Source organism: Pipistrellus hanaki (genome assembly GCF_964339955.1).
Source record: "Pipistrellus hanaki genome assembly, chromosome: 4".
Classification (NCBI taxonomy): Eukaryota; Metazoa; Chordata; class Mammalia; order Chiroptera; family Vespertilionidae; genus Pipistrellus; species Pipistrellus hanaki.
In genome coordinates, this window is record NC_140506.1 from 26492695 (window position 1) to 26510482 (window position 17788).

The 17788-nt window shown below is 37.7% G+C and overlaps 1 protein-coding gene across 8 annotated transcripts in view; it reads right to left on the minus strand.

The window, feature by feature from the left end:
* PDE4D (phosphodiesterase 4D) overlaps positions 1 to 17788 on the minus strand; it is a 1156670-nt gene that overhangs the window by 223362 nt on the left and 915520 nt on the right. The window contains exon 1 of one of the 8 annotated variants that reach the window (XM_084880602.1): positions 13085 to 13870. The exons of the other annotated variants lie outside the window; for them this stretch is intronic. Coding sequence (XP_084736728.1) covers positions 13085 to 13149 — 65 coding nt within the window. The 5' untranslated portion in view covers positions 13150 to 13870. Of the gene's footprint in view, positions 1 to 13084; positions 13871 to 17788 lie in introns of those variants that run through there. 8 annotated transcript variants of the gene reach the window in all.

Consider the following 17788-nt stretch of genomic DNA (forward strand, 5'->3'; position numbering starts at 1 on the left):
TCAAGAGAACAGATTGTCATTACATGCCACATAACTTTCCACCTACTCACCTACCAGAGTTACTCAGAGTCCCTCCACAAATCTTTCCTAAAACACGAAGCTTATTCTCAGGGATCAGTCTATTTTCTATTACTCCGCTTAGTCACAACTCATGTAAAAAATATCTTCTCCCCACTCACATGCATGAATTTATTCTGGAGGCTATCCTAAATCAGAAAATGCTAGGATTGAGAACAAATTTTATAGGTGCTTTCATGGATTTAATTTTATTTCCCACCAAACTTATTGGAATTCATAAGTTTCAAAATGAGTTGATATGCAAGGCACTACTTCTTTTTATTTATCTGACTGCTTGAATCTACCCTATCTCAGCCAGAACAGATTGTCACCAGTTTAAAACAATGACTAGTATACTGAGAATCTTTGTTCCTTTTTCTCTTCCAATCAGTTCAATTTCTAAAGTTGGGCACTAATGAATATAGAAAATCAAAGAAGACTTTAAGGCGATTTTTTATTTAGAAATACTTCAGAAGACACTAAGTTATTCATTTGGTATTCAGTGAAGTCTTGCTTTGACTTCATTGAAGGTATGCTATAGACTCACCCATTTTAGGGGAAATGGGTAGGGGGAGTGGGAAAAGAGTAACCAATGAATTTATATGTGTAGCCCTTGGACAGACAATAGTGCATTGAAGGCCTGGGTAAGGGAAGGGAGCAGGGTAGAGGGGGCATAAAAACATAAACATAGATTAATGGAACAGAATAGAGAGCTCTGAAATAAATCCATGCATATATGATCAACAAAGAAGCCAAGAATATTCAATGGGGGAAAGGACAATCTTTTCAATAGATAATGTTGAAAAAACTGGACCGCCAAACACAAAACAATGCAACTATTTTATACCAAACACAAAACTAACTGAAAATGGATTGAAAACTTGACTGTGTGACCTGATATCATAAAACTCCTAGCAGGAAATAAAGGTGGTAAGCTCCTTGACATAGGTTTTGACAATGATTTGTTAAATCTGACACCCAAAAGCAAACGAAACAAAAGTATCTCATTCTAAAAAGCTTCTGCATAGAAAAACAAAACAAAACCCATCAACAAACTTAACAGGTATCCTATTAAATGGGAAAAAAATATTTGCAAAGCATATATCTGATAAGGAGTTAATATCCAAAATATATTTAAAAACTCATACAATTCATAAGCAGCAGCAACAACAACAATAATCCAATAAAAAATTGGACAGACCTGAATAGACATTTTTCCAAAGAAGACATACAGATGGCCAACAGGTACATTAAAAAGACGCTCAACATTATTAGCATCAAGAAACTTCACATCAAAAATTCAATATCAGCTCACACATGTTAGAATGGTTATTATCAAATGAAAACTAGAGAGTGTAGGTGAGGATATGGAGAGAGGAATACCCTTGCCACTGATTGTAGTATTATTTGCAATAGTCAAATATAAAGATAACCTATGTGCCCATCAATGGGTGAATGAATAAAGAAATTGTGACAGTGACACACACACACACACACACACACACACACACACACACACACAGAGGAATGTTATTCAGCTGTTAAAAATGAAAGCCTGCCATTTGCAATAGCATAGATGGGCCTTGAGGGCATTATGCTAAGTAAAATAAGTCAGAGACAGAGAAAAATACTGTTTGATTTTACAGATGAGAACTAAACAATCAAAGAAAGAAAAGCCAACCAACCAAACAAAATACCCCTAACAAGCTCATAGACTCAGAAAACAAATTAATGGTTGCCAGAGGCAGAGGGTGGGGTGTGGGAGAAATTGGTGAAGGGAGTCAAAAGGTCAAACCAAACAAAACACACAATGAAGAAAAAAAATTCCCATAAAATCTCCTTACCTAGGCACTAATGACACTTTAACTATGTCACCCAGACATTTTTACACACATAGCTATCCATGCACAGAGTATTAACATTTTAAGATATTAATAAAATAAAGAAATATGACTGCACTCAACTAGGATAATGATAAAATGAGCTCATTTAGCGAGCTGGCAAAAGAGCTAGTAGCAGTTATTTGTGGAAAGGAAAAGCTTATTTCTCCTATTGGTGAAGCAGAGCCCTCAGACCTTTTTCAAAATTTAACTAGGACCTAAAATAAAAGTATCCTGAAGATTATCTATAAAGATAGAGATTTTGGCAAGGAATTAAATTAAGTCAAATATTCATTTGGAGTTATTTTTGTTTAAGATTCACTCTTTCCAGGTATTTTTCTGATGTTTCCTTCCTATAAATATATAACATTTTCTAGTTCATATATTCTATATTTAAAAAAAATTAAAGGCTAAATTAACCTAAATAAAAAAGAAATCTATTGTTTTTAAGGTTTGTATAAATATAAAAAATTTAAATGTTTAACTTGGCTGGCATAGCCTTATTAGGAAGTGACTAAATAAACCATTTATTTAGAATGAGAATACCTGTCTAGCCCAGGAAAAATATTTTATTCTAAAAATAATCAAATATTCCAGATTTATTTTAGATTACTCCACCCTAAATTCAACTAGTGAGGTGTTTAAATTATTTTGTTCACCACTGGGTTTATGAAAGCAACTGAAAACACACTTGAATAAAACAACTATAAATATACTTTCTAACCATGAAAATAAAAAAAAATCCCAGGGATAGAGTAGGAGATGAAACTAAAACTCCTCTGTCCTACAGAAATATCTTAGAAAGTCACTAGATTGGAAATTTTATGAAATCAAAGAGTATATATTTTATCATTGTCTCTAAGAGCCAGCAGGGTGCCTGGGGGCGGAACTGGTTTAATAAATATTGTTAAATGAAGCATTGAAAAATGCACCTTTTCTTTTATAACTAATAGAGAAATTACAGACCACCCCACCCCTCTCCCCCCTGGCCACACACACACACACACACACACACACACACCATTCTTTCTCTCCCTCTCTCTCTCTCTCTCTCTCTCTCTCTCTCTCTCTCTCTCTCTCTCTTGATTAAGGACTATGTATTTTAAGATAATGTTTTTGAACAACACTAAAATGAATAATTTCCTGCATGATTAAGGATTAGACCTTAAGTTTTTAGCATTTCAAAATACTTAAGAATGGAGTGTGGAAATATTAAAAGCTAACAATAATGGGGAAAAACAGGAATGCTAACCCTGACTTTGGAGATCAGAGGTTAACTCCATTCAGGATAAACTTGACTCTTAGATTCAGCATCCCAACTGTGAAATTTACCTGATGTGACAGTTATGTTGGCCTTCAAAATGCTCACAGTGAAGCAGGAGTGAGCTTGAAATGGTGGTCTTTGTACTTATCTCCAGCAGATCTCTCACTGCACAAAATAATCATTACCCCACCGCTCGAGTCAGAAGGCCAACCATATTAGCAGGGTGATTAACACATGCAACACACATGAGCATTTCTGAGTTACAAGTTGATGGCATTGAGATGAGTTGCTCAGGCAGGGAGAACATATTGAGTATACTGGGAAGTGTAGGTCCTGGCACATGAGACACGGGTATGGGGAGAGGTATTGAGACCAGAATTGCCAGTGGAGGTGGTAAAATTAGGGTTGAAAGCCACGGGAACCAGGCAAAAATCCTCCCAGCATTACAACTCTTTGACATAGATGGTAAATTCTGTCTCCACAACTACCCAGTGAAATCCTACCCTTAGCAGAGAATCATCTATTAGAGGAAAATTAAAAATAAAAACATATTGTAACACATTCACTGCTCTTATCCACGCAACAGTCATGCTGAATACAGATGATGGGACAGGCACTACACTGGACAGAGGGGTACAAAGATAAATCCAGTCTAATTATTTACATGAGAAAAATCTTAGAGTTATGCAGACATTTCATGTGTATTTTTAGGGAAGAGTATCGTTACCATAGCTATACTTACCAATGCATATACAATTAGACTCCATTTTTACAACAGGACTCAAATAAATAATTGGGACTATATATTTTTTTTCAAGCAAGAGATTCACAGAATCTTTTGTGGTCCAATTTTTTTCTGCCCTCTTCTCCATCCCCATCCCTACTTCCTGCCCCAAGTGCTAAACTCCACCCTCAATCACACCTTTTCACCAGTGCACAGTTGCTAATTATAACAACCAATGCTTTTAACACATTTTTTTATTGGTTACTACTCATAATGAAATAAGTAGATGCCAGAGAATAGGGCATACTAATTGTCTGCTGTCATTTAGCTACTGCATTTTCTATATTTCAAGCCTCTATGCTTTACAGTGAATCCAAAAGCAATGCCTCAGGCCATAGGAACGGATCTAAGGAGTTCTCAGTTTTTGCCTAGCATGGTAAGGTACACTAAACAGGATTCCTATTCAGTCTGGGGCCTGGTAGGGAGCATGAGACTCAGTAAGGAGATAACAATCTGTGAATTACATAACCAAGAATGCACGTTGGGACTAGAGGAACCAGGGATCTGGAGAGGTAGGGAAGGCCTGGCAGTGAAATGACAGCAAAACCCAATCACCAGGCAGCCCAAGCAGAAAGATGACCTGGAGAAACCCTTTCCATGGATGTGCCCAGGAATAATGCCCACACCCGAGGCCCTCTCTGTCCGACAAAACCTCTGCCTAGGACTGCTTCTCTAGAGGAGTCTGATTAACTTTTAATTAAGTAAGTGAGAGGCATGTTAGCTTTGTATTGACTGCTTCTTTGTCTGCCACCTTCTCTATGCAGTTTACTCAGTTGACCCACCTCAACAGAAGCATGTCTTTTTTGAATCACAGTGTTAATGGGATTTCTCCAGAATATCTAGCTTTGGATAAGTGCTCAGTTCTGAGAAGTGCCTAAGAAGACTGACTTAACTTATGAACAAAAAGATCTTAGATATTAAGTGTTTTCACATTTGTAGTTCTTGATTAGTTAAAATGCCCCACTAATACACAGATGGAAAAATGCATAATATAAGCTAACATGTCCTGGGGCTCACAAGGAGTCAGCCATTGTGCTAAGAACCAGGCTTATTAACTCATCTGACTGATTCACATAGATATCATAGCTACAGGAAATATTTTATAATTTTTAAGAGTACATAAATACATGAGTTTAACCGTATTTGCCATGCAAGCTTAGGTAAATTAGTTTACTTCAGAAGGTCTCAGTTTCCTTATCTGTAAAAGGAGGAATAAGAAAACTCTCAAGCTTTATGATGAGGGTAATTCTTGCCAAATGCACAGCTTGGGGCTGCCACTCAGTATATAGCAGTAAACACTCAGTATACAGCAACTGCCATTATTTTTAATTCTATTGAAAACTATGTTGGAAAAACAAAGAGGAGCAAAGAATTTCAGTGAATCTTAGCTACTTAATTCTGTGACTTCCTAAAGTTTAATGATCAGAGTACAGTGTCCGGGAGAGGATTTTGATAAAACAAGGTCTGGAATTTCCTTCAGGAGACAGCTAAGGAGTTATCCTCCATAATTCTTTGCATAATCCAATTCAAGTTTTTGAGAATTCTCAAAAACATGACAGAATTATTATGAGATTAGTTAACTTTACAGACTAAGTTTAAGAATTGCATTAATGTCCCATACAAATTATAATAGAACTGTCTTCATGCATTTGCCTGACAGACTAAGCTTTAAGCTCTCTATTTGACCTCAAATTTCATTTTTGACTTTTAAAAAATATTTCTCCAACCAAACCATTTGCCACATAAGCATTGGCATTGTTTCTAACACATTTTCTCGACCTTACTTGACCAGAAATCTCAAAGACTAGCAAAACTTTTTCCATTTCCAAAATGGGGTCAGGGGTGGGTAGAATTAGATTATAGGTTATTATTTGTACTCCCTTTCATTTAAAAGATTTTATGGTTCTACTCACTGGCCAAATGCCAGAAAGGAAGAAGAGAGGGCAGTTTATTGTCTGACCAGAGAGAGGTCAATAAACTAAAACATGTCAGGAACCAGCTCGATCCCTAAAGAACTGAGCTATGTCAAAGTCCATTTTCTACTTTTTGATACATTTCTATGGTCCCTTGCGTGTGAATCTTGAGAAAGACAGCACACAAACACAAAAAGTAAACATGTTTTTGAGAATGACAAGGTTAAAAGGAAAAACTTGAACAATCTAGTTGAATAGAAAGGAAAAGTTTAAATAGCTGACTACTTTTTGGAATACCGTGAGGCAAAACCATGTGTGGCCTACGTAGTTGAGATGGTAGAGGGAAGGAGATAAAACAAGAACAACAGTAACAACAAATGTGGGATTTAGACCATGTTATTTTCTTCAGCTCTATGGTTGATAAGTTGTGTGACTTCAGCTAAATGGTGTAAAGTAAGTACCAAAGCCAATGTCTAACAGAATGCTCAAAATATGGTAGCTATCATCATTCCAGTGGTTGCTATTCAGACTACCACTATAAATTTAGGACAGTGGTTCCCACCCTTTTTTTTTTGGCCATGCCCTACCTAAGCATCTTTAAAACCCTTCCCCTCCCCTTCCCTCCCCCTGCCCCTGTGTCATATAATTCTTATTATTAAAAAAGTAAACTCTTATTCACATGGAGGAAGCCTAAAAAGCCATTAACTTGGTCTAAACAGGCTTCCAAAGAACATGGTATCCATGAAAGAGAAAAATAAAAGAATGAAAGAATAGTTGAAGTACTGAGGAAGAACTCACTAAGAAATTGTTAAAAAATAATAATAATATGAAGTGATATGAAAAAATAGCAGATAAAGCTTCAGAATATATAATAGAGAACTGAAATGCATAAATATGTCACAATATATATTTATAAACTGTATGAGGCCCTTAGAACCATAAGAAATGCACAAAATTCACTGTTAATAACTCATTCTCGAATTGCCCCCTTAAACATCTAATCGTGTCTCTCAAATCCCCCCCCACCCCCCGGGACGTGTGCCCACATTGGGAACCACTGAACCATTAGGAGCTGCTGTTCTAGCTAGCTGGTGATCCAGTTGCCAATCAGTTAGTTACTTGATGTTCTTCGACAAAGTTGTAGTATCAGAGGAAAGATTACAGCAATGACTAGAATGCCATTGGTTAAAAGCTGACACATTTGCAATGATTTATCCTACCTAAAACAGTATCCATCATATACATTCCTTGACACAAAGAAAAAAGTCTGTGCCACATTGCAACGGAATGAAATCATAGATGACTGAAATAATTATTTTCTGCATTTCACAGACGTGTGAATATTTCATGCTTAAGGATTTAAAGGAGTTGAATTTCTCACCTCGTATGTATTTGAAACAGGAAGGAGAATTAGGTACAGTGGGAATACTCTTCTGTGTGAAGCTTGACAACAAGTACATATTGGAACTATGTTTTATGCAATGTTTCTTTTAACAAGTCACACTGGTGCCACCTACTTTACAATTCAAAATGAGTATTTTGCCCTGTGAAAGCAAAAAGACCATGGAGTCCCCGCTGACTAGCAGCTTTCAAATGTCATAAAGGAGAACCTAATTACCTACTGATTCACCATCCCCACGTCTACTAATAACTGGGAAGAAGTGGGTTAACACTTAAGCAAGGGAGGTTAGTATTCCATAAAAACAAAACGCCTTGATTGTGTGGGTTGTGAAGCATCAGGGCCATTTCCATTAAGGAAGCTCTGGAGACTGCAACCCGGCGTGCATACATTTTACACCGAATGTTTTCATTCTTGTTCTCCCTCCCTCATGTGTAGCAGAGAGGAATGGAAGGATTGCAGTTGTCTCCTTTAATCCTCTCGCAGAAGTTCTTAGGATTGAGATCAGGGGGAAATGTCTTCTACATTCAAACCCATTGAAGGTAGCCTTTGCCCAGAAGGTGGCAATGGGGTTAAACAGAGTAGGGTGCTAGATGGTGGGCATCTGGTTTGAAATGGGCTGGAGTTCTTCCAATATTGACCTCTCCTCTGATCTTCCACACTTCTTCAGATCTTCCTCACAATTTTTTTTTCTGACTTTTATTCTGAAGAACAGTTTACCTTTGTCTTCCACATCCTCACTTATCTCCCAGGAATCTCCTAGAAGAGCCAAACCCATTAGGAGGCTGAAACTGGATAATAAATCTATGAAAATTATATTTCCTCTTATGCTAAGTTACATCCATAGGTTCTGGGATTCTCCTTTTTGTCTATTCTTTTGAAGTACTTTCTAGTTTAGGCCAAATGAGCACATAGCAAGGCATTTTGAGACTTAAGTATATCACAGGCATAGCCTTCCATTAGTTATCCTTATGTGGTTACACTTAACAGGACCTCACTTAGGCTTACTGTCTTTGTGCCCCTGTGGTACCTTAGCCCTTCCTGTAGGTCCTGATCCCTTGTTAGATTTAGTGCTTTGGGCTAGAGGATACCTTAGTTCTACTAACCATTTTCTAATTTATCTTCAACCTCTGCTTTACTTCTTGAGAACTTGGATAACCTCTGGAAAGGCTCCTAAGAAAACCAACACAGTTTTTAATTTAGGACTATGCTTTTTTTGTGACTCTATTCCTCATCAACCTAGTTAAATGCCTCCAGGTCTTTCTCATTCTTGTTCCCTTTATCCAGGCTTTACCAATTTTATATGTTTAATAATAATTATAACTCAGAATAGCTGTACAGATCTTCCAGGCATCTTTCCCTAAGGAAAATATCCTTGAAGATCTCATTAACATTTTCCCTTTTTTGTTTCACCTTATAATCTACTTTTCTCAATCTTGCTTGTGACAGTTGGATGGATCCATGACTAACTATTCCTATACCCATGATTACATTCATGTCCTCATTCTTTCTGATTTAATTAAATTCACTATATGATTGGAATGACTGATAGAGGGAATATTAAGTGAGCTATTCTTTTACCTCTCCTGAAAGGCACGTTTTAGTGATGGGACTAAAACCATGGTATGCCTCAGATCAGTGGGGAAGTTACAGCAGGTAGGACTAAGTGTTGCTCACACATAACAAGTCAATTTTACTCACATGTAGCTTTTGCAGGGCAATGCCACCAAGGAATGTTGCAGGGGGCAATGGTCTACAAATCTTATTCACCATTGACAAGATACAAAACAAGAAAGGTTGAGAATCCCATTTTGAAATATTCATACTAAAGAAATCCGCCCCCCCCTTTGTATCTTAATTATTATAACTCTTCTGTGATTTCTCATAAATGAAAATTGCCCATCACTTTAAAAATCTTTCAAAGTAGAAGTACTTGGACTATTGCTATTTGAATTTCCCAGGAAGTTTAAGTAGCAGCAAATTTGTCACAGTCCACATGGGAATACAGAAAACACAAGATTCTCCAGCAGGAGGGTAGCACTACAGAGCACAGAACTATACAGGATCTTCATAGTTGATTAGCTTAGTGTTTTTTGAACAGTATTCTTTGGAAGCCTAGAGCTCTTTGAGGTACTGCAAGGAGAGAAATTGGGGCGGGGGGGGCGGGGGAGACTAAAGGGGCAAACTTAGGGGCTGTTTTATTGTTATGTTTTTACTTACATATTTCATACATGTGCATGTTTTAAAATTATCTGCATATCAGATTCACAGATAATTTTAAGTCTTTCATATATGGCCATTTATATTAGCATTTCACTTGTGGAAAGCACTCCATTGAAAAAACATGTTTGAAGTTCACCGATATAGGTCACTTTTTTATTTTACTGGAGAGTAGTCCTGGCTATAGAGAAACTGGGTGGCCTCAGACACAGCAAGTTGAAAGTAGAGTGGACAAAAGGCTTTTTCAGGGGAATCTCATAATTTACAACTTTAAAGAGTAAAACTACCCGGAATCCACTCTGTGCGTCCCTAGTTATATTTTAAATTCTCAAGGTATCTTAACCACTTCTAAACACTATGCAACTCTAGATCTATTATGTAACAGCTGTGATACAAACTTAGGTAATAGGGTAGGAAAAAAATCACCACATGGTAAAAACTCTGAACCAACCTTGAAAGCAGTCACTTTCTTAAGAATGTCACCATGCATGTTGGATAGGCTGAAAGCATGCAAATTCCATTTTCCCTTTTACAAAAGCCTCCAAGATAAAACATACAGGATATAATGTTTCAAAGGTGACTTAAAACCCGATGAAACCTAATACAAAGCCTTACAGAGCCTGCAGAGAACAAAGTTAAACTTGCTAACTAACATAACTGGAAAGATGATCTATTCAAAACTAGGAGGCATTGACCTTTTGCTCTTTATTTCTCTATAACAGGAACAGATGACCTTATTTTCTACCAGCACAGAACACACTGGCCCAGAGGCTAAAACTACAAGTCTATCAAATAGCCATTTTTAACATCCAGCATCAGCCTAACCTTCATAGGAAATCAGACCTCTAACACAACAACTCCAATTTATTTCTTCAATCACTCAATAGCTAAACAAACATTTTAACACATTTAGATATATTCACAAGATAGTTTTAAAGTGATTAAAAAATTATAACTTTATAGGGACTTAATCAGGGCTGTGGATAAGTTAGTGTGGATTGATTTTTCTGATGTTGATTGAAGAGAGGCAGATGGGAAGATGTAAAGGACAACTAATCTAGAGCATTGCATCCTTACAGAAGCCAGTTAGCAAACTTCCAAAGGTAGCATCTGGCTTGGAGGCGTGTGAAGGAAAGTAGACAGTTTTGGAGAAAGTGGGCCAATGGAGCAGAAAATAGATTTACATAAGATGATAAAGCCAAAAGATAGGCCCCAAAGTATTCTAAAGTCCAAAATACAATTAACTCATCGAGTAAAGGAATAAATGGCAAATTAGTAGATCTTTCTCTTGGAAAGTCAACTGTTAAAGGATGAAGCAGATTTGGCATTTGAAAAGAAATGGAGGTTGGGGGAAATGGGTGGTTAAGTTAAAACAGAAAAAGTGGTCAGGAGAAGTCATTGTCCCATGAGCTCTCTGGGTCCTGTATGTGCAAAGGCACAGGGAGAGAAGGAGTTACTTTTATTTGTTTTTATTGAGTAAATAAATATATATATGTAAGTGAAATACATACATATATATTATATGTCTATTTATAATATATATATTATATGTCTATTTATAATAGACATATAATATAATATATGTCTATTTATAATATATAATATTATATATATTATATATTATTATAATATAAATATAATATTATATATTATATTTCTTTATTCCTAATCTATCATCTCTATAGATTTTACTATAAATATAAATAAACGTGTATAAAGTATTTGAATGACACAAGAGATAATAAAATAGTAAAACTGTAATCATAGCAATTACAACCTCAGGCCAAACAATTTAGAGGCAGCAGTGATATGCCCAATCCATTATATTATTAATAAGGCACATGTAAGATTAACAATGGGAGAGGTTTCTGTAGTATACAGTTAAATCTAGAAATCATTAGCATAAAGAGAGACATTTATTCCTTACATAAAAAACACTTTGACCCCAACACTACACAAAATATATAAAATTAAATGTAACAATATACACATTCATATATCAATATTTAAAAAAAATGTATTGTAAATTTTGGCCTATTTACTTATGAAAATAGCTTACACAGTTTGGAATAACACAGTAGAATAGTTGTGGATAAAAATGGACTATGACAATCTCAGAGGAGTAGAGGATGTCAATGTTACTAGTCTCTTGAACTAAATTATTGCCCATTGAACCCTGAATTTAAAAATTAGTCTTCCAACACTTTAGGCGAAAAGAAAAATAGGTTGGCTAAATACTCTTTATTCAAGCATCAAATTCTATTCTCACACAGGAAGGATAGAAATCACAAATAAATAAAATTCATTTATTTTATAAATTTTGATTACCCATTTATGTTAGAGAGTTATACAATATGGTAATGAATATAATGATTCTAAGTATTTCCCAGTATTTATTGTTTGACTTAAAAGAACCATACACATTTTTCTTTAAATAAACTCAGGGAGGACCTTATTACATATACTCTTTTATAAAGAATCATAAGTGACTTAAGAGATAATATCTACATCTATAATTTATTAAAGCTCACAGGAATACTATTGAAGGGACAATTCTTGATTCTAGGCCACTGTAAAACATCAGTACAGTAACCACATAAGTCTGTGCTAAATTCCTCATGCAAAAATGTTGAGTATTTATATGTGAGTTTGGCTGCTCATAAATATAGAATACTTGGCTTCTGCTTCCATTTTATCCCCAACCACCTGCTCTCAACCATGCTTTTATTTCCCTCATCTGAAGCATGATTACTGCCACTTCAAAGAGGTAATCTTAGCTATTTACAATCACTACGATAATATAAGATTAACCTCTGAAAGAGCAATAAAAGTATGCTGTAAATAGCTATTTTAGACACAAAAGTTACTTTGTTGGAAAAACGTTCCCTGAGGGCCATATGCTTACAAGCATATCAGGTCAATATAGGGGAAACTGTGCAATACCATATTAGAATACATTGAAATTAATATACTTTTCACTAAGGTGAAAACACTAAAATTACCAAAAACACATAGTTACCAGGAAATATTATTGACAAAATAAAACATTTGAGTCCTGTTATAGAGAAGTGTTTTATTTAGCCACATTGTTAAATTTGGGTTGGTCATATGATTAACATATGTAACATGATTCATTTCTCTAAATTAATTTCACTACTGTGCTAAAAGCCAAGGTGTATCATTTCTAAAGAAAAATGACAAAGACCGTCAACTACCAAAGTGCTTGCAAAGGTGAGAAATTAAGCAACCAACTCAGACAGTGAAAGTAAGTTTTCATTTATAAACTTCCAACCTATTTGCAAGTTTCTTTCCTCCTCTAAAGACGATCACCAGATGAATCTCTCCAGTCCACATGGAGTTAAAACTATGAGCACCCCTGTTTTTAGAGCTGACGAACTGGGCACAGAGCAGAGAACTAAACTGTCACCAACACCATGCTCTCTCTCTCTCTCACAAAGCCCTCACATCAACCCTAATTCTCCAACTTCGTCAGCAATTACTAAATACTCAAGTATTACGTCAATGGTAAAAGGGAAGACTGGGAGAGAGGAGAGAAAAGCATGTTACCAGACTGCCTCTGTCGTCTTCAGGGAACTTGTAGACCGGGACCTTGGCTTCATAATAATACTCATTTTGAAAAAGGAAAAAAAAAAAAGATAAAAAGGAACAAAAGAGAAAGGTCTTCTGATTAACACAGTTCAGCTGTCTTTTCACCACTATAATCCACTTTCCAGGGAGGCTGCTTGAAGAAACCCAGGCTTGCGGGAGCCCAGTGCCTGCCCCCAGGCCGGCACATAAGGAAGCTTCCAAGACACCGGAGTCCTTCCCTCTTTCTCACCGAATTCACTCCAGCACCAGGCTGTTCGGAAGTGACAGTTCTTTTTTCTGTTTGCATCGCCAAGGGAGGAACTGCAGTTCGAATCTATTCTTCATCTGGTCACAAGGGAGACCAGCACAGTCCAAGAGCCGTTTGATCTTGCCTTTTATTTTTGCAAATCCATCGCAGCATTGCTTAAAGTTCCCCGACCTTCTGAAAGCCCTCAGGTAGAGGGAAAGGAAAAGGAAAGAACCGCCAAGTCCGCTAGCACCACCGGAGAGCTGTCAGGGAAGTTCCATTTCGGGGCGACCGCAGGAAAGCACTGCTCTCTGGGGAGCCCAGCAGGCAGCCCGGGGACACAGCTCCGCACCGCGCCCGCCGGCCCGGGCTTCACCTGGGAGTGTAATTTCAGTCTCGTCCCCCGCTTGCAACCTGACTCCAAGCCTTTGTGAATGAAGACTATCATTCAATCTCAATCTCGCCAGGAAGAAACTATTCTTCAAGGGTTGTATGACGTCTGTAGGAAGGCAGTTCAAAACACCGCAGGGAAGTGAGAGAGGGGAAAAAAAAAAAAAATACACCAACCAGAGCGCCAGCCCCGCCTTCTCCTGAATTGCTGAAACTTACAAAGCAGAGCGACAGACCAGCCAGAGACCAGCCAAGCAGACCTCTCTTAAAACGTATAAAACCATGTCCTCCTCTGGGAAATGAGGTGTCTGTGTTATTCAGGGTAAGAATCACGGAGCACCTATACAAAGGAACACACCCCTTTGCCATGGAGTTGTTTGCTAATTACCCTCTTGCAAAAAAAAAAAAAAAAAGTCATTTTTTCAAAGTCCTGTATTGAAGACTCAAATTCTTTGTCAGAGCAGAGTTGAGAGAACTTGAGGATACATTTGGAGCACAGTGAATGAAATGCCTTGCTGTGGGGGCTGGTTGTAGAGAGGCAAATTGCCTCTTAAAAAGTCAACTCTGTAGCAGGCATCATGGCATCAGGTTGGGCAGAATGTTTAAACAGGAAAACTTAATGCATTATTGCTGGACAAGTGGCTGCATGTACTAAGCTTGTTCTTTTGCACAAGGCTTTCTAAATCATTTCTTTTTGACAATCATATGCAAATCGCATTGATTTCTATACACCAGGACCCTGGGCCTGCTAATTCCTAACTAAGCTCTTCGGTGAGAAATGAAGCTCACACCATTTCACCTTAACGTCTCTTATTGTGAAGACCCATCCCCGCCTTACCTCCTACATCTGAAATAAAAGCTGTTCTGTTTCAGTAGACATAGTCCAAACTGAATGCAACTGCTCCTAAGAGAAGGCACATTTGACCACCCTGGCTATCCCTTTGAACATGTGTACAAAGGAGATATATTCATCTGGGTGTGTCAACTTCAGTTATTTGGGATGTGAATTGTCAAGCGAAAATAAAGCGTTCTGATCCCTCAAATGACATGAGTTAGTACGCTGGTGTTCTAGTCTGACGTGGACTTCGTATTTATTTAGCATTTGTAGGCAGGATGTTGGAGTGCAGTTGTGTCCCACCCAAAGGGCTTGGAAAACTAGTGTCATGAGGCATCCCGCCAGAGGCTCTGGCTGCTTATCACAGCAAACCCCTCAACTCCCCTTTGGTCATGCGTCAAGGTGCATTTGTGATTTCACCTCTTCGCAATGGCCCCCAGGCCTCTGGAGGTGCATGCCAATCAACTGGTTTCCGTAACAGCCCATTCCCTTTAGTCCTGTTACATTTTTATTGACGGCACTGGAAGGCGGGTTAACAGTCACATATTTTGAGGAATTCAGAGAAAGGTTTGTGAGACTACTCATGTCTGAGGGGGAGGCGGCTCATGAGAGGACGTTTATCTTATTTTCTTCCTGCATTTTTAACAAGGGAAACGGAATAAAAAACAAACAAACTGAATAAAAGTAAAGCAATTACCATTACTTATTTGGAGCACTGGTCTCTTCTGTGTAAGGTTGCTATGTCAGGGGGAAACAATGACAGTGATCACAGAATGCAATGTTGCTATTTCAAGAAAAAGAAATAAAAAAGACAATGGTCACAGAATGTAATGTCTGAATATTATGCATTGAACTCTCCTGAAATAATCAGCCCTGTGTTCTACCATCCCCCACAAGGCTCTCTGTCCCAGTGAGATTACTTAGTTCATGGCCACTCCCTTCACTGTCACATAGGCAGAAGAGGTAAGTGCTGCCTGAAGTGCTGTTCCTTACTTGCTCAATGTTCCATGCATTCCAAGAATCTACCTCTGAAAATCCTAGCCCACTTATTGGGTCTCTCCTAAACTCAGTATAACAGTCCCAGAAATACTAAAATATCACTTCTGTCCTCAAAGAAAACAAGTTTCAGTGGGGAATCTGACGCTGTATGCAACTAACCAGTGTTAGCGTAAAAAAAAAAAAAAAAAAAAAAAATTCATACCTGAAAAGAATTTTTGTGAATTTATTTGAGCCAAACTGTCCACATATACCGGGAAGCTGAACCTCAATGAATTGAGATAATGCTCCGGAGAATGGAGGCTTACATTGGTATTTGTACATACCAATCCGAGGAAAGGGACATAGGTGAGTTCCATGAAACTCATTGGTGATTGTTTAGAGGTGGGAGAAAGCAAAGCGGGGAAACCTCTGGGATAGGGTAAAAAGTGAAATGATAGGCATGTGCTTCTTTTACAGAGATGGGTACAGGATACTTTACTTTAACATAATTAACAGTTGACAATTAACTTGATAACAGTAACAATGAAGGAATGTCCTGGTGCCATTTGTTGTGCCCTGAGGGGTCCTGGGCAAAAAAGGAAGTTACCAGTTACCCAGACATCTCACACTACGTTATCTTAGAGGCAAAAAGGCAAATGGGCTCAGTAAAGATCTAAGTTGATCTTCTCAGGGAAAATATTGGCCTACGACATGACTACCCACTATAACCTGCTTGTAGTTAAATATTTAATTTTCAGACCATCTTTTGTGGCTACTTTAGGTCTCTGAGTGTGTAAGACTGCCACACTGGCCTCCCCCGAGCTTGCCAGGTTAGCATGCGGCTCCTTTCGCCCACACCAGAAAACTCAAAGCTTCTTGGATCAGTACATCGAGTTTGCTATTACAGAAAAAGATGATCAGTATGAGCAGGCCATTAAGATTTAAGTTTGTAACATGTTGCTTCTTCTCCTAATACTTAAGGTAGTGATAGAATAAAACATAACACAAAGAGTACTTATTCAATATTACAGTGTTTTCTCCACTCTAAGGCAAATTTTCACACAGACATTTCTGAAATAATGTTTTGTAATCTGTATCATGTGATTTTTTCCCTTTGAAAAGCTGCTCAGAGTGGAGCAGATAAGACACTGCCCTCCACATTCCTCTTAGTACACAGTATATGATGGTGTCAGGCTGACAAGGAAGCAGGGACCCAGGGAGGCTGGACTTGAGGAACTATGTGGCCCTGGTCTGGAGGACTTTGAAGAACATGCTTTTGATCCAGAGCTGCTATTTATGGGTAGCATTCCCTTGATCTATTGCATTGTGTAGTGCTGTATAAACTTCTATTTGACTATTGTCACCATAGCATTTCTTTTTGTTTTTGTTTTAATTTTTATTTATTTATTGATCTTACAGGGAGAGGAGGGAAAGAGAGAGAGAAACATCGATTTGTTCCATTTATTTATCCATCTGCATATAATTTATTGAACCAAACCACTATGTCACGTGATGTTTCCTGAACTTTAGTCATTTTGGTCATGACATCTGCCGTTTTGCCATGTTGGCATACCATCTATACTCTTAACTTACTTGACATTTTTCTTCAATGGCTTGAACTTAAATAATATAATTTTTTTAATATATATTTTATTGATTTTTTACAGAGAGGAAGGGAGAGAGATAGAGAGCCAGAAACATCGATGAGAGAGAAACATCAACCAGCTGCCTCTTGCACACCCCCCACCGGGGATGTGCCCGCAACCAATGTACATGCCCTTGACCGGAATCGAACCTGGGACCTTTCAGTCCGCAGACCGACGCTCCACCACTGAGCCAAACCGGTTTCGGCTAATATAATTTCTTTTAAAATATATCTTTATTGATCTCAGAGAGGAAGGGAGCAGGAGAAAGAGAGAGAAACATCAATGATTAAAGAGAATCATTGATCAGCTGCCTCCTGCACACCCCGCACTGGGGATCAAGACTGCAATCTGGAAATGTGCCCTTGACTGGGATTGAACCCGGGATCCTTCAATCCACAGGCCGGCGCTCTATCCACTGGTTCATAGGTCGATGTTCAACCACTGAGCCACTGTGGCTAAATTTAAATAATACAATTTTTAAAGATAACTTTATTATTTTGAAATGTTCTGCCCACTTTCAAATCTGTCTTATTTTCAGATTACAAGAGATATTCTACACTTTTTAATTAGTCATGAGCAGATTTTTG